Raw genomic sequence first — 17,426 nt, forward strand, 5'->3', positions numbered from 1 at the left:
GGGTGCCCCTTATTTGTAGAACTACAGAGCAATGTCTAGGCATGGACAGAGATCACCCTGGGTATTCCTAGAGGCAGAGAACATGTTGTTGAAATCTTGTGCTGAAAGTCCTGTTGGTAACTTCTTCTAGAGCTCTAAGAGTTCCCCTCCACTCCCCTCACCCCACCCCACCCCCCTCCCTCACCATCCCCAGGGGCCTTTCTCTGCTCAGAGCTGCTTCCTGCATCCCAAGGACCCAGCCTCCTCTGCACATCCATCCTTCCCTTTTGCTGCTGCAGCACCACCAATCACACCTGTCTCCAGCCCCTGCCAACGGCTGCCTGGATGTTCATTTTAACTACCTCCACCTTGGGAAAAATGGTGAAGGGGAGAGGATTTGCAGTGACCAAACCAGCATACCCATCTTTCCTGCAGCTTCAACCTGAATGATTCCTGGTGATGACAGAACAGAGGCAACAGTTAACACACCACTCACTTGCCATCTCCCCGTCACAGGGCCAGAGTTAATGAGGGAAAGCCAGAGCTTGCCACACAGGTATGGACAAGGTAACTAAAAACTTCCAGCTTAGCGGAGGAATGTCCTTGTACCCCATAAAAACTTGGTGATACACAGCTTTTTGTTTTTTTAATTTATACAAGTCAAATGCAGAGCAATTTACTGCACTTTATATGCAGGTATCAGAATGAGGTATATAAAACATGTACACAGAGAAATGCTTTTATAGAAAAGTAGAAACCAGTAATGTACTGTTCTTTTCTTCAGCATCACTAACACCAAGGGACCCATGAGGCCTAGGCGCCTCAGCAAACCACTCCCGGGAATAGTCTGCTGAAGAGAATGGGCCCCTCTAAGCCCCCTTTCCACATGGGGCAGTGGAAGGAAGCTCTGGGTAGGGAGCACTGCTAAGGCCTCCAAGTGTGACATCAGGACTTGGAGGCCCTGCTGAGCCATTGGCTCAGTGAAGCACAGTGCTGTGGAGAAATGTTACTTTCCTCTCAGCCATGCCTATGCTCTATGACCTTGGGCATCACTTTCCCCCTCTGGGTCCCTGTGTCCAAAAGGCTTGAGGAACCCTAAGGTCCCTTCCAATGGTTCTGATTGTTTTACAAGTTAGGGGTTGTGAGCCTAGCCGTACTACCCTCACAGGAATGCATTAGCCTGGAGGCCACAGAGCCACCTGCAAACTCAAGCCACTGCAGGGGCAAGCCCTGAAGCACTTTATTACCTTGCCTCTGAGCTTAGTTTCTGAGTTAACCTCTCAGAAGCAGCTCACAAGGCCCCACAGTGTAATTCCCATAGGTTAGTTGGCTGATGTCTTACCCCTGCAAAATGAAAAGAGGCCAATGTCCACCCTGAACAAACTGTCTAAGGTTCCCCAGGTCCCCCTCGAGTCCTGTGGCCTAAGGCAGCCATAGATCCTTCTCTACCTTCTTCCCAGTGGAATGTTCAGTGCGATTCTTCCCTTCCTTTCCTTTCAAAACAGGAAGAGTCCCTGGGCCCAGGGCCAGCCCACAGTTATCAAGGCACATCACTGCTAGCAAGCTGGAACACCCCCCAGGAGCCTCCAGCCTAGATCCCATTCTCAACCCATAGTTTTGACTTTTGTACAAATTCATTTCTGGTTCTCAAAGTCAGTAGGGAGTTCCATCCCAAATATTTTAAAAACTATATTTTTGAAATACTGCCTCCTGACCTGTCTGTCCCGAACTATGGATAACAGTATGCGCCACTCAAGCACACGGAGAACAAACAGAAAGGCGGAGACTGAGGCCATCTTAGATAATAAAGCACAGAGGAGCCTGGGGGAGCTCCTTGCCTGTCCCTGGTTCAGATCCAGGGCACAAGCAATGTTTGGAAGCCCTTGTCAGCAGCATTGCTGTGGGGGCTGCCACTGTCTCCATCCACAGGCAAAACCCTGCTCCAAGGGATGGAGGAGGAGCATTGGTAGGACCCTACCCAGACTTGCCCTCAGCACACCACCTGCTTCTGTTTTAGAATTAAGAAAACAAAAAGTCGAGGGAGGATTTTAACCACAACAAAAAGTGTAGATCCTCCCAGCTGAAGGAGAGTAGGATGTCCTGCACCAGTGTCTGCATGGGCTCTTGCCCATTGTTGGCAGCTCAGGCCCCAGGAGTGCCTGCCTGGCCCATGAGAGGGGCACTGCCCTCCTGAAGGTCCACTGGAGTCTGGTTGGTGTGGACCACAATAGTCTTCTCATCCACGATCTCACAGGTAGGATTGGTGAAGGCAGACAAGGGCAGGGTGATTCGCTGCATCTCCCTCTCACACACACGCTGGTCATGCTGCTCTTTCAGGTCCTTCCCCCTGGCAGGAAAAGAGGTAAGCATTGAGGCTGTGCCTCCTGAATGGCTTTGCTCATTAAATAGCAATGCTGCGCTCAGGCAGGGGCTGAGGCTAACCATGGTCAGCAATTTAGTAGCTGAGGTATAAGATTTCCATTTTGCCCTGACACGAAGTTCTTACACCTCTGGTCTCTGCTTCCTCATCTGTAAAATGGGTGTGTAGCAGCCTGAATCTCACACAGCTGCAGACAGGCTCAATGAAGATAGTGTATAGAAGAGAGACTCTTAAGATAACGATTTTGTTCTTTAAGCCCAGGGCTCCAAGAGACCCAGAGAACCATCTCAGTCCTAACCCATAAAGTTGTGCAGAAAACTGATCTGTTCTGAGACAGCTGTCTTGTCCTAAAGTGCTGGAAGGAGCTTTGCGCAGTGGCAGTATCGTAGCCAATGAGGTTTATCCGAGGCGCGATTATTGCTAATTGAAAACTAAAGTGCTGGAAGGTGTGAGCCCTGGCTGGAAATAAGGACTGTCCCTAGCCCACACAGTGGGCAAAAGGGACTGAGGGCTATTCAGGTCAGTGGGAAACAATGAGACAATGACCATCAGACACCTTTAGGTTCACACATCTTTGAATTTTCATGGTGCTTAATGACTCAGTTAGGCCATGGTGTTGCCCCATTTTACTCAAATGGAGTGCTTACTCCATGCTAAGGATGATATGTACCTTATCACACTTGATCCTTGGCTAAACCCTAAGAATTAGGTCTTACCATTCATTTTACAGATGAGGAAATAGCTCGGAGAAGTGAAAGAATTCTCCAATAACATAATGGGCTCAAACCCAAGTCTGCTGGACTCCAACTAATATTCAGAGAAGTTCTGAACCGATCAGAGTCACCCCAAAGAAACAGTGGCACAGGAACTCAAACCCAGTCTTCTGGCTGCACATGTAGGGTCCTTCCCACTGGCCTGGATTACCCCTGTTGCAGGCTGAAGGGTTTGGTGAGTGCCTAACACACTGCATACCACAACCAGCACCCAGGACCCAGATCTGGGTCCACACTAACATACTCTGAAGCCACAACTAGAAACATGGGCTCAACTGTCACGGGAAATCTTTCTGGAAGGAGCCCACCCCAAAGAGGCCTTGAAACTGACAGCTGATGGATGACTAGGTGAAAAAAAAGCCTACTTCAGACCTCAGGAAGATAGCTGAGATCAGATGGATTACATATTCATCATGGTATAAGGTGCAATGACAAGTTTCCAGAGACTGGAGAACAGTATTGAGAAAACAGCAGGGCCTGGAGGGGCCTGGGGGCTGCACAGGTGCCTCAGAACTGTCTTTAAATCAACCAGTTTTCTTGTATTCTAGTACCAGCTCAGCCTTGACTGTGTGACACCTGGCAAAACAGCCTTGCTGAGCCTTGGTTTCCTCATCTATGAAAGGGGGACAGTATCTGCCTCAAAATAGCAATGAATGTGAATGCATTTTGAAAACACTGGAACTGCTGTAAAACTCACAGAGGAGATTATTATGATTTGCCCTGAATATGACTTGACTCACCAAGCAATGTTATCTTAATATGGTTTCCCAAGGAAACTCCTACTGACCAGCCAAGGCAATTATTGTTTATGTGACCTCAGCAACTCCCCTCCTCTCTGGGCCTTAATTTTATTATTTTTAAAACAAGGAGTTGGACTTGATAACCTCCAAGGCCCCTGATATTCTAGATGATCCCTCATAGGAGATGTGCTCTGATTCCCTAATTCTCATAAGGTCACAGAAGACAAATTTGTGAGTCACCCTAGGTGACTGAGTTTTTTGCATGTGCAACCCTGAGCACTTGCCCCATCCTTATCATTTGTCTCTACTGGACACCACCAACTCCTGCAGCAGAATAACCCCCAGAGCACTCCAAAAAGGAAACAGAGGGACCTGGGAAGACAGTTGTCTGGACCAAGTGCATCCCCACTCAGCCTAAGATTCACTTTGCCCTTGGGCACTGCTCATCAGTTACAGCTGCCACTACAGAAGGAAACACTTTCCTCCATAATAAAAGGCCAGATTCTTCAAGGTTGCCTATGTAGGTCTGGGTTTAACTTTATTAAGGGAACCCTCAAGCCAGCAGAAGGCCAAGTGGCAATTAACAAAAGAGGTGGAGTATGCAAGTCTCCTTTGCCAGGGCCTGAGTTTCAAACTCTAAAGGGCTAAAGGAAGAGATAAAGTGAGAACTCATACATCCGGAGTGCCTACTAAGGTGCGAGGAAATGACCTTCCCATTACCCAGGATGAGAAGAGCTACCTATGCACCTACTGGATGCCATGCACTTTATACATGTACCATTTCCACACTAACTTTGCAAGATAGTATTATCCACATTTTATAGACAAACTGAGGCTTTGGAGTTGTCCTGCTTTCCTCAGCTACCTTTTTTTTTTTTTAATGTTTTTATTTATTCTTGAGATAGAGACAGAGCATGTGCAGGGGAAGGGCAGAGAGAGAGGGAGACACAGAATCCAAAGCAGACTCCAGGCTCTGAGCTGTCAGCACAGAGCCTGACACGGGGCTCAAACTCACGGACTGTGAGATCATGACCTGAGCTGAAGTTGGACACTTAACCAACTGAGCCACCCAGGCACCCCTACCTTTTTTTTTTTTTTAAGTTTATTATTTTGAGAGAGAGTGCACGCACGTGGTGGAGGAGCAAAGAGAGAGGTAGAGAGAATCCTAATGAGGCTCCACACTCAGCATGGAGCCCAATGTAGGGCTTGATCCCATGACCACAAGATCGTGAACTGAGCTGACATCAAGAGTGGGATGCTTAACTGACTGAGTCACCCAGGTGCCCCCCTCAGCTACCTCCTTTACCAAGCATCTGGCTGTGGCCAGCTATCGATAATAGTCAGGATACATCATCATAAACAAGTCTTTCGGGGGAAAAAAATCAATTCATATTAATGGAGCAGAGCAGGACTGGAAGAACAGTCAGGGTAAAGGAAGGAGATGCTGGGATTCATCTGGATTACAGTCTCATCCATTTACAAGCCTCAAAACACACCCAACCCCACAGGCCTCCTGTTAATGGTGCCTATGAGTCCTGGAGATGCAGAGGATGTTCCCAGCTCCTTTTAAGATCTGAGGCCACCAGGCCTGCTGCACTGACCATCAAACAGCTCAGCCCCTTCTTATGCCTTTTTTTTGGGGCTGGGCGCGGTGGGGATAAGGGGCAGGCTGTTGTCTGGCAGCCAAGATAGAACAAAAGGTTTATTCACTGACTCAGCTCCTCCTAAGGGGGTGGAGTGGTGTTGACTTACAGTTTTTCCCTTGCCTTTTTATCAGAAAATAAATGCTCCCTCTGGATAGCACAGACACTGCACTTAGGGCAGGGAGAGGGAGCTGCAGACTGGCTGGCTGAGTCTTGTAGCCTAGACAACCGTGACAAAGACCCGACAGGCTGAGCCCTCACCCACACCCACCTGCCATCCTTATTCCCCTGAGAGGAAGCCTGGTTCCTGCTTGCCCTTCCCAGCCAGGGGAAATCTCCATCCCATTAGCCTCATGGTCTTTGGCAGAGTTCAGGGGTTGCAGTAATTCTATCCATGACTGCCCCAGGGCCAGAGACAGCAAGCGTGGATGGAGCTGCTGCCCACATCTGACATCCTCTTTGGAGTGACAGAGACACCCCAGACTTTCTTCAGGCAACACAGTTTCTTCCAATTATTCTTTTCACTGTTTGCCCAGTTGAAAGCAGTGCTGTACCACACTGCTACTCAGGAAAAGTTCCTCAAGGCAGCTAAGGCTATGAACACAAAACCTATGTCCAACTATACTGTCTAATTTCATCCTCACAACAAACCTGTATGGTATCTATTAGGATTAGAGATGGGAAGGCAGATGCAGAAAGGTTAAATCATTTATTTAAGCAAACAGCAGAACTAGGATTTGAACTCAGTACTGTCTGTAGCCACCAACAGGTAATATTGCCTTTTTAGGAAATATTAGAGCTGAGAGGATCATCATATCCAACCTCCTACCTTTGCACTTTTTACAGATGAGGAACGTAAATTACTTGTCCAATGTTGCACCCAGAATTGATGGCAGTTGCAGAACTAGATCCTGGTTCTTTTGACTTATAAGTCCAGCTATTTTATTTTGAAAGTTTCCATTTTTCCTAATATCCTTTGCAATTCAAATTTGCAGGACACTGCTGAGCCTCGCTGAGCTTTTGGGAGATATTGTTAATCCTTGCACACATCTTACTGGCTGTGTAGCCTGGATGTGGCACTTAACTCTTCTAGGTCTCAGCAGCTCACTGTAAAACAGTATAAAAAGTGATCCTTCTAGTGTGGTCATGAGACTTGGGCCAGATGATCAGGGAAGAGCATTCAGTAGGGCCCTATTTATTTAAAAAGCATGCAACAGAGGCGCCTGGATGGCTCAGTCAGTTAAGCGTCCAACTTCAGCTCAGGTCATGATCTCACGGTTCATGGGTTCAAGCCCCATTTCAGGCTCTGGGCTGACAGCTCAGAGCCTGGAGCCTGCTTTGGATTCTGTGTCTCCCTCGCTCTCTGCCCCTCCCCCACTCGCACTCTGTCTCTCTCTCTCTCTCAAAAATAAGTAAACATATAAATAAAAATAAAAAGCACGCAATAAATGTTGGCTGCTATTATGATTATCTAACATGATTGGTGTCCTACTGCTTATATTTAATACTTATGATAATCTTGGGTGGGTGGGTATGGGTGCATGGAGGGGGCATATATCCCTATTCAATAGTCAAGAAACGGAGGTGCAGAGGAATGACCGAACCTATACACAACAGTTCTTTCCAGGACACTCTGTTCTCTGACTTTGGAGAGAGATGGGAGCTGAGAGCTTGCCTCTAGACCACATGCGGTTTCCTGTTATAGTCTGTTCTCAGAGCACTTTTGCTGAGGAAAGGGGTGGACCAGTAGTTAGTGACAGGGAGTCTGGTGACTTGGTGCCTTGCCCTGAGTTTACAGGATAGTAAATGCTAGGCTTCAGGGCAGTCCTATGACAGCCTAAAGAAGCAAATTTAGAAGAAAAAAAGGCCTGGCTTCCTCATTGCACATGAGAATTGAGCTCAGAATTAAGAACATTTAAGTCAGTTCAAATACCTAGAGGCCTGGAAACCGTCACAAGATTGGAGTAAAGCCATACTCTATCCAGTGGCTGAGTTAAGAGGAAATATTTCAAAGGCTAAACTCAGCCAACAGGTTTAGGTCTGATTATGACTTGTAGGCCAAGGCTACCACATCATTTCCTCTAACTCTCTGAATGAACAAACAGGTGTCCCTGGACCTGCCATGTTAACCATCCCATTGAGAGCAACAGCCTTGGAATGGAAGTCAAGAGAACCTCTTAGGTCAATTCTTATTCTATTTGCATCTCTGCTCCCTGAATCATAGAAAATCAGAGAAGAAACAAGCGCTCAGAGAGTGCTAGTACAGTACTCACATTTTACAGAAAAGAAAAAACAACTATTATTTACTGACCACTTACTATCTGCTACACACTGAGCTAAGCAATCACATACCTTAGCTACAGCAGTGCTCTGCAGTAGGAAATAGAAGCAACTTGCCCAAAGTCACACAGCTAGTGACAGGACTAAGACTTGGCTCCACCAAATGCTAGGTGTGTGACCTCAGGCAAGGTACGTATCGTCTCTTGCCTCTGTTTCCTAACATGTAAACTGGTTTCCTAACGTGTAAATAACAGCATTTACCTCATAAGATAAAGTGTGAGGTAACCATAAAAAATTAAATTAAATTATGGTAACCATAATACCATAAGGGTGATTGTGTGAACTGAATTAAAGCATGCAAATTGCTTGAAGCAGGGTCTGGCATATGGTTAGTGTTTACTTTCTTGTTATTGTTGTTGTTGTTATTCTTACCCACTATTTCACCCTTTTCATCTGTAAAATGAGGAGGTTGACTACACTGTCTCTAAGGACACCCCAGGTTTATTTAATGCTGGGTGATCCATTGGGGCTGTGAACTCACAGCCCTTACCACTGGAAAATGCAGGCCACCATGTCACATCCCTTTTAGGAAGCCTTCTCAGACCTCAGAAGAGACATATCAAAGCACTCGGGGCTAGAAGTCAAATCCCCTGATTTTGCCCAGAACGGCAAATAATTTTCCCAGAACAAGCCAGCACTGTAAAAATGAATGCAACTCTGGCTTATCGTGCACCCACCACTGACTTTGAGAGCCTTTTCCACATGATATTTCAGGGGCCCTCTCAAAATGAGCATTCCTCTCCTGTTGTCCCAGCCACAGGTCAGGTCCCTGAGTTTCCCAGGAGAAGCCTCTTTGGCTTTCTCATATGTAGTGATGAGTAGCAGGTTCTATATCCTCCAGCTCATTTTTTTCCTCCTGTCCTAAATAGGAGATCCCTGCTTACGGCCCAGGAAATTCAAGCCCAAACTGTGAAAGGAGTAGCTGGGAACCTTTTCTAGTAGAATTTTATAACTCACAGAAATAATTCAATCTCTGGGACCCTGCAGTGAGTGTCCAGACTGATTTCTGCAGTGCCACTCGCTTCCATACCAGGCATGTTGGATTAGACAGCAGAGAATTTGGTATCAAAAGAGCTGGGTTTGAATCTAGGTTCTGCCACTCCCAGGGAGTGTGACCTTGGGCAAGTCACTTCACCTCTCTGATGAAAGCTTCCTCATCTGTAAAATGAGGAACAAGAACTCCTACCTCACAATGCTTTTGGGTGAGGAGTAAAGACACTAAAGGAAAGGGGTTTTCTAAGGTCACCTGGTAAAGATTAGAACCAAGTCTGTACATCTTAAGCTTGTTTTCCTCTTTTAATACTTCACTTCCTTTTTGGGTATGTATGCTACAAAAAAGTCTGATTCAACTTTATGTACCTTCCTCCCGTCCTTTCAGAGGGCCCAGAAGAGAAGCTACTGACCTCTTGTAGGTGTAGCCCAAGACGATACCAGCTCCAATGGCGATGATGATCACCATCATGGTAATGCCCAGCACATAGCCTGCCAAGGACAGGACACAAGGTCCCATTAGCCTCACCCCAGCCCATCGGCAAATATTTCTTGATGATTCGCATAAGGATGGGTGAGGCAATCGTACCCAGGGTTCCCAGGTCTTTTTTCTCCTTGGAGTTCACCCGCACCCGCTGGCTGATCCCAATCACTGGCTGCACAGCTGCTGCCTCACTCCGGGCAGGCAGGGCGTTGGCAGGAGCGAACACCTGCACCTCATCTCCACTTGGCACTTCAGACGCCTCCTCAGTTTCTGTTGTGAAGGTTGGAGGGGACTGGGAAGTGGTCTCTGGAGGTGAAGCATAAAATATCTCTCATTAGCGTAGCCTGAGTGAACTCCACAGCTGAAACTGTTGGGGGAGAGGGTCCACCTTAGAATGTCTGTACATACTGAAATCAATCCTTGCCCCAGGAGCAAGACCAGGTCTGATGGGGTCACACTACAGTTGGGACAAGGCAAATGTGAGGGGAAGGACATAAGAAAGAGCCTCTCCTGCCTCCCACGTCTTCATCTGTTCGAATCCTTGCCATCTTCCAAGGCCCAGCTCAGTTGCTATCTTCTCCGGGGGGGGGGGGTCCCCCTCTGCGCTAGGAAACAATCCACGACCCCTGTGAGCAGCTCACATTTACTGAGCCCACACTGCCTGCCAATCCCTATGTTATATGCTTTACATATTCCATTTAATCTAATCCTAGAGAATGGTCTTGCTGCCTCGGGGGCAACAAGCCTTCGTTCCGGAGTCTGAGAAACAGAGTCAAATCTGGACCCTGCCATTGCTTTGAATACGTCGCTAAACTTCTCTGAGGCTCAGATCCCACAACCAGCTTCTTTCCAGGAGGGACTGTGAATAGAGTGCCTTAACACATAGCATACGCTCCCCAAACGATCACTAAACGCTGAGGGAGGGGCTACCTAAGGGCGTTGAGACCCGGACTACTGTCCCGCGGGCTCCCCGAGGCTGCGCACCAAGCATGGAGCTCGCGGCCAAGGGGTGGGGCCTCGCCTCCCACGGTTGTTTACAAGGCGCTCGCGGGGGATGAGCTCACTCAGAGAGGCGGCGGCGACCAATGGGCTTTGGGCTCTGCGGCCTGGAGACAGCCCTGGCCAATCGGGTGGCGCGGGGGCGGGGCGGGGCCGACCGGCGACGCGCGGACGCACGTGCGCAGCGGGTATAAGGGCCGCTCCCAAGCTGCCTAACGTGCTGGGGGCCGTGGGGTCCTGAGGGCTTCGGGGTCTGGGCGGGTACCTGGGCAGTGCAGGTCCTCGCAAGGCCACTTCTCGGGAGCGCCGGCCTCGCCCCTGACGTAGCACCAGGGCCCGCGCGGGTCCTGGTCCGGGTTCCGGCAATAGCTGTGGTTGCCGGTGTCTGGGAAGGGAGAGAAGGCGCCATGGGACGGGGCCAGGACCCAGACCGCGGTCGCCGCCCGCCCGCCGCCCGGGGCGGACACTCACCACCCGACGCAGGGGCAGATGCCAGGCCGCTCTGCGCCTCCAGCCAGTTGAGGCATCGGAGGCCCGGCGCTGGGGAGGGCTGGTCCGCCCGGTACAGGTGGCCGTTGTCCCAGAAGCAGCCTGTGATGAAGAGGAGCCCCCCGGACACTGAGTGGCCGGCAGGGAAGCCGAGTCTATCCCGGCTGGGCGACGCTGGGCCCGTCGGGGCCCCCCTGCCCTCACTTGGAAAACCCCACCTGCCTTGAAGGGTGGTTGTGACGCCTGAAAGAGAAGGAAGAGAAAGCGCTTCTAAAGCCCCTTGCTGGTGCCCGGCCCTCAGTCATTGCTCAGACAACGTTAGCTTGTTAACATTTCATTTCATTTTTCTTTCTTTTCTTTTCTTCCTTCCTTCCTTCCTTTTCTTTCTTTCTTTCAAGCCAGGAAGCACTGCACAAGTGCAAGGGGTTGTTACTCTGGAACTTGTGGCCACTTTAGAGGAGGGTGTGGGGGAGGTCTGGGTTCGGGTTCCTTTTTGGAGACGTTCGGAGTTTTGGGTCGGGGGGCAGCCAGCCCTGAAATTCATCCCTGTGTTGTAATTCCATGTTACATAAACTCGGGTATTCCTTTCACGGATGTGACCACACTTGGACAAGCAACACTCCCTCCCAAGAGAATTCTTCAAAAGCCTTAATTCGGTCGGGCAAAAGCCTCAAACGGAGGGAACCTGCCTCATCGCTGCCTGGATGTGACTCCAAACTCCCACTCCCCTCAGCAGGAGAGTCACAGGAAGACGCTGGGGAAGGAGGGCCTGTGCCCTAACCACCCTGTGCAAAGCCCCTGAAAAGAGTAGGACTTAGTAGGGGAGATGAACCCCAAATTCCACCCACTCATGAGCCCCAGACAAGGAAAAAGAAAAAGAAAGTGGCTACTTGCCTTTGTTCTTAATGGCAAATATGGAGCTGCAAGCCACTGACAGGGAAAGGAGAAAGAAAAAAAAAAAAAGGCTTCATAGGACAACAGAAACCAGCTAAAAGCTTCATTTCCTATCATCTTCCTGTGTAGCCTAGCCATGCTTAGGAAATAGGGAGCTTTACCCTTTCTACTTGATTAAGTTGCTGCAGGAAGGAAGATTGTAATCTCACCTCCAGATCCATAGGCTTCTGCTAGGAGCATGTTGCCGATGAGGAATGTTTTCACCCAGGCCAAGAGCATCCTCCTCTCCTTCGTCTTGCAGGTGACTGACCAACCAGTGCCCAACCGGGGTCCCCTTGGCGTCGGCTCTGCCTCCCAGTCCCAGCCTTGCAGTCAGACCTGCCCTTGTTATGCTCTTCTGGTAAACAGCCTCTCTTTAGAACTGGGAGCTTCCCAGCCAGCTTGCTGCAGCGAGGTGTTTTTCGGCTGAAAGGCGCCCCCTGGGTCCTAAGCCTCCTATGCCAGGCAAGATCACTAAGCCAAGAGAGAAACTCCCCCCAGAGAAGAGAGAGGCAGAGTTCAGGTTGTGCTTAGCAGATCAGTTTGAGACCTACACTGACTGCATCCCCAGGGCTTTTCATCTCTTCTGTTTCCATTTGTGTGAGTACAGAAAGAGTAACTCTGTCAAGAGGCATCATTGTGGGGAGAAGGGTTTGAAATTATAGTCACAAGGGTGGACAATGTGCTAACTACACTAGTAGGAGGAATTCAAGACCACATAAGGGGCACAAAAAAGAGTATCTAGGTGGAAGTAACTCTTTATACTCATTCCTGAAAAAGAAAAAGGGCTTTTGTGGTTTCTATGTTTTTATGAACTTAAAAAAAAACAACAGTGTGACATTGCCAGGGTCAGATCAGTCACTTTCCTTTGTTTATATTTTTGGAGTGTCATACATATTAGGTATACAGAAGAGGTCTCTTTAGTTTAAAACACATGTTAGGCAAACGTTGGGACATTTGCTCAGCTATATTTAATAGTCTACCCTTTCTACCAGCCCTGAATTCATAGAGGAAGTTAAGTCAAATGTTTGCTTTTTTTCCCCCCCTCCACCCTGTGGGAAATCCATTCACAGTGATTTATATCCATCATTAAACCTCACCACATACATATGACTTAGGCCTTTTGGAGTTAGGCAGAAGGGTCCTCTTCCTGTTTGGCTGACAGTTTGAGTTCCCAGTTTGAAGCCTCAGTAAATGTGGAGACAGAACAGAGTGATTCTCCAGGACTACCTTGTGACTCAGGCAAATCTCAAAATAGAAATGAGAGACTGTTTCGATCGGAGGGCTTGTATCTTTAGGCAGTAATTTAGGGAGCAGAAAAAAAAAAACTTCCTTAAATAAGTTTCAAAAGCTTTATCAAGGAAGAAAGCTAATGTCAATCCAACCACTGTGAAGTGAATTTGAATTTACTACAGTCAGATTTCAGACGTGGAAAGGGCAGAGATAAACTTAGTTTACTTTTTACAGAAGTTTGCTGACTGTGTTTGATTCCTTCAGTCCCTTTAATAAAACATGTTGCTTTGTTTCTGCAGTCACGCTCCTGTCTCCCCACACAAACTTCTGATCCTCTGACTCCTGACTTGGCCTATGCTAGAAATTACACAGAGTCTGTAAATTTAGTCACATGTATATATATATACACAGATATGCCAAAATTTTATAATAATTTTCGCATAATATTCAGGGGTCTTTTTAAAAACACTTTTATTAATTTTACAATTTTTTGAGAACTTACTGCATACTAGATATAGTTCCAGATACTGACAAGTTGTCTGTGAATAAAATACTTGAAATCTCTGCCCTTACGGAGCTTACAATCTAGTAGGGAAAGATAAAGGATAAATATATAAAGTGTCAGGTGGTCTTAAGTGTTATGAAAAAAAAAAGTGAAAGGATCAAGGAGAGAACAATGGGGTGTATTTCACTTGCTAAAGAAAGTTTACACTATTTTCAGGGAACCAATAGGCTTTTTCTGTAGGCAGAAGGCCAAAGAGGAGGTCCTTTTTCCTTGCAGATCCTACTCTTACACTACTATAAGAGAAATATGATACACATTTTGTTTCATTACATAAAATATATAGGTTTGCAAAAATGAGAATGCAGTTTATTATTACTATTTTCTGAGAATGCAGTTTTTAATTTCACAGCAGCAGGGGGTTCTTTTGGATTGATTCCTCAGCAGCTAATCTATTGCCTTTGTATGCAGTGAGTGCTCAATTATTGTCTGATGAAAAGCTCCTCAGACTCTGAAGGGCTACTTCTGCCAGATTATAATTCTTTCTCCTCCAGTTACAATAGAGACAGGCTATACACAAGCCTGTAGTACCATTTTCAGATTATCTACTGGGTCCATATAGGGGTGCCAGTATTTCTTCCTCAGAATCCCAAAGCTTCTTTACCTGTTTCTGTTATCTAAGTTTCCTATTCAGAAAACTACTATCTGCTGTAATTTACACACCTTGATATACAGAAAAAACATATTTTGTGCCATGTGTCTTATCAGGTACATCACTACCTGGAAAAGATATAAGACAGGCCAGAGGAGATTTTTTTCAGTTTAGTCATCTCTTTTTTTTCTCACCTGTAAGGTATTTATCAGTGTGATTTGATTTTTTTCAGGAATGATAGGCATGTTTCTCAGTCCTTCAAAGACGTATTCTATTATAATAGGTTGAGTACCTTCTTTCCTCAGGGAAATTGGACTTAGTTAGAGATGTGCCTTTCATCATCATTGACGATGTTTTGGTCTTTTTCTTGATCTAGTTTTGAACTTTGTGTCATGTATTGAAGCAATATGGCTATATTTCATGACCTGTAGTTACTCCAAATTTCATATTTCTTCTGGAAATATTCCTGCAATAATAATATGATACAGCACTACTCATATACTCATTTTGGATTGTTTATATCCCTGAGGACAATGTTGTGAATACAATACTCTTACTAAATATTTCAGGGATGTTTGACTCTTGGTTTCATATTAAATCAGTACTGATCCAGAGAGACAAAGCCGTATTGTTAACTCAGGAAATAGCCTCCAAAGCATTTCCCAAGAAAGATGGGCAGTTCATCTTGATAACAGAGTATGTTAGTGGAAGGGCTCTGGTAAGGAAGCCATAAAGCTGTTAAAAGACTTATGAATCTTTTGTCAGCAAAAGAGGGCTAACGTGTTGGTAAAAATCTTTGGAGTAAGATCTAATGAGTTGACTCCAGCTATTCTCTCCATAATGTGCTTTAGAAGTAGCTACTGGGTCGCCTGGGCGGCTTAGTGGGTTTAGTGTCCAACTTTGGCTCAGGTCATGATCTCGAGGTTTGTGAGTTTGAGCCTGACATAAGGCTCTGTGCTGACAGCTCAGAGCCAGGAGCCTGCTTCAGATTCTGTGTCTCCCTCTCTTTCTGCCCCTCTCCTGCTCATGCTCTCGCTCTCTCTCTCTCTCTCTCTTTCTCTCTCCCCCCCTCTCAAAAATAAACATTAGGGCGCCTGGGTGGCTCAGTCGGTTAAGTGTCCGACTTCGGCTCAGGTCATGATCTCGTGGTTTGTGAGTTCAAGCCCCGCGTTGGGCTCTGTGCTGACAGCTCAGAGCCTGGAGCCTACTTTGGATTCTGTGCCTCCCTCTCTCTCTGCCCCTCCCCTGTTCATGCTCTGTCTCTCTCCCTCTCTCTCTCTCTCTCTCTCTCTCTCAAAAATAAATAAATACTAAAAATTTTTTTCTTAAATAAACATTAAATATATATTATATTTAATATAATATATATATTATGTATATGTAATATATATGTTATATATATATATATATATATATATATAGCTACTGAGATTTTGCTGAAAGATATTTGGGTGTATAATTGCAAACTGAGCAGGAGATGATTTTATGAAGCTTGTTAAGGAAATAATATGCCAATATCTAAACCCCAAGGCCATTTTCTTTGAAAGTATGGCCTTCAATGAACTACATTATTTCCATTTTGATACACAGTTAAGTGTTTAATAAATGTTTGAAGGAAAGGGGAAAAGCAGAGTACCACATAAAGAGAAAGAGTCTAATAAGCCTACAGAGAATAGTAATTTTTTAAGGGTAAACAAAACAGCCAAGAGGGCTTGTGGATCACAGGTCACTTTCAGAAACAAGACATTCCACACTGAGGAACTGAGAAGCCACCCAAAAGCAGAGAACTTGGGAGTATCACATAACTGGTTTTGAGAAATAAAGGGAAGAATAAATTTCTCAAACACAAGTAGATTTTTACTTAGAGGCCAGTCTTAGAAAACATGGTTTTCACTTTGAGGAAAACACAGTCTTCAGTGTTGCAGGGATAACACTGGAGACTATAAATTTAATTGGCTGGTAAGACTAGTCTAGCTGTTGATATTTAAGGTAAATTAACCCAGCAAGCTACAGTTATGCCTCTTTTGGAAAAATCGAATATTCTTCAATCTCAGTAAACCGGAGCTGCAGCTTTTAAAATTTATCAACACCTAGTATGAGCTTTAGTGCTGACATTTAAAGCAAGAGAAGCATTATGTCAAATAATTCAGAGTGTAGGCTTTGGGAAGACCTGGATTCCAGTCTCAGCACTACAGTACGGTCTGGGGTAAATTACTTAGCATCCATAATTCTGAGTTTCCTTAGCCTGTTATTATCATGGTTAAGAGTATAGGTACCAATGTCAAGATTCAAATCCCAGCTGTCACTTACTAGCTATGTCATCTTAGGAAAGCTACTAAATTCTCTATGACTCAGTTTCCTTAAATGGAGTTTGAGAGAGAGAAAAATAGTACCTAACCCATTGGATTGTTGGTATTCATTCATCCCTGAATAAATTTCAGCTGTGTCAGTTTTTGTGTCAGTAACTTCTAACTTCAAATACTGAGTATATTTGGTATCTTCCAGAAACTTAGAATCTGGTTATAAAGATCAGGATAACACATATGAAAATGAAAACCATATAGGATATTTATAAGTAGGTGTTAAAGAATGTGATAAGACAATAAAGGTTTATTGATTCAATGATTATTAAACATCCAGTGTGCACCAGGCAGGCACTAAGTACCGAGTACTAGAGGGTGAACTCTACAGGGTCCTTGTTCTCAAGAAGATACTAGTAGGCAAAACAACAGTGAAATAGATGCTATGGTAGAGATTAGTACTGGGGGTGGTGGGAACTCACAGGAGGGGCATATGGCCTGGTTTTAAGAGGTTAGAAAAGGTTTATCAGAAAAAGTAAAATCTGAATGGGGAAGGAGTTAGTGTTCTTGGTAGGTCAGACAATGTGCAGAAGCCTAGAAATGTAGCCTGTTACTGTGGCTAGTGGGGAATTTAGGGTGGTGACTAAAATGAGGCCCCAAACCATGAAGCCAAAGAGGTGAACACTTGCTGACCAGGTTATGGAGGTTCCTGAGTGTCAACTTTATCCTGAAGGCAGTGAGGAGCCAGTAAAAGTTTTTTGTTTGTTTTTGTTTTTGTTTAGGAGCCACTAAAAGTTTTAAGCAAGAAAGTGACATGTTTTAGCAAGATCACTCAGGCTTCAGGGTAGAGAATTAGAAGTCAAGACAGAAAGCTGAAAGACCGACAAGGAGACTGTTGGACTAATGTAAGTAAGAGAGAATAGTGGAGCTGGATACAGAATTAAGTCAGGTCACCTGGGTTTGAATCCTGCTGTGCTGCTTAATAGCTA

General features: G+C 45.9%; 1 protein-coding gene and 1 pseudogene across 3 annotated transcripts; one reads left to right on the forward strand and one right to left on the reverse strand.

Annotated features, from left to right (window-relative positions):
• Positions 1 to 614: 614 nt before the first annotated feature.
• PIK3IP1 (phosphoinositide-3-kinase interacting protein 1) lies at positions 615 to 12,178 on the reverse strand. 3 transcript variants are annotated; one of them, XM_030336117.1, is made up of 7 exons: positions 11,921 to 12,142; positions 11,040 to 11,060; positions 10,800 to 10,919; positions 10,594 to 10,713; positions 9,435 to 9,635; positions 9,259 to 9,337; positions 2,122 to 2,326 (listed from the first exon to the last, which is right to left on the reverse strand). In XM_030336117.1, the coding sequence occupies exons 1-7, from the start codon at positions 11,988 to 11,990 to the stop codon at positions 2,122 to 2,124; spliced, it is 816 nt and encodes a 271-aa protein (XP_030191977.1). In that variant the 5' UTR covers positions 11,991 to 12,142. The 3 variants fall into 3 exon arrangements, with proteins under 3 accessions (XP_030191976.1, XP_030191977.1, XP_030191978.1); XM_030336116.2 differs by having other exon boundaries at positions 615 to 2,326; positions 10,800 to 11,060; positions 11,921 to 12,178; XM_030336118.1 differs by lacking the exon at positions 11,040 to 11,060.
• Positions 2,723 to 2,886, forward strand: LOC115498897 (annotated as a pseudogene).
• Positions 12,179 to 17,426: the final 5,248 nt, after the last annotated feature.

The sequence above is a fragment of the Lynx canadensis genome, chromosome D3, assembly GCF_007474595.2.
Source record: "Lynx canadensis isolate LIC74 chromosome D3, mLynCan4.pri.v2, whole genome shotgun sequence".
In the NCBI taxonomy this organism is placed as follows: domain Eukaryota; kingdom Metazoa; phylum Chordata; class Mammalia; order Carnivora; family Felidae; genus Lynx; species Lynx canadensis.

Coding starts and splice junctions, on each gene's coding strand:
- PIK3IP1 (XM_030336116.2), bottom strand. CDS start 11,990: ATGCTCTTGGCCTGGGTGAAAACATTCCTCATCGGCAACATGCTCCTA. Junction 11,061..11,920: donor AGAAGCCTATGGATCTGGAG/GTGAGATTACAA, acceptor CTTCTCTTTCAG/GCGTCACAACCACCCTTCAA. Junction 9,636..10,593: donor CGAGGACCTGCACTGCCCAG/GTACCCGCCCAG, acceptor CTTCACCTCCAG/AGACCACTTCCCAGTCCCCT.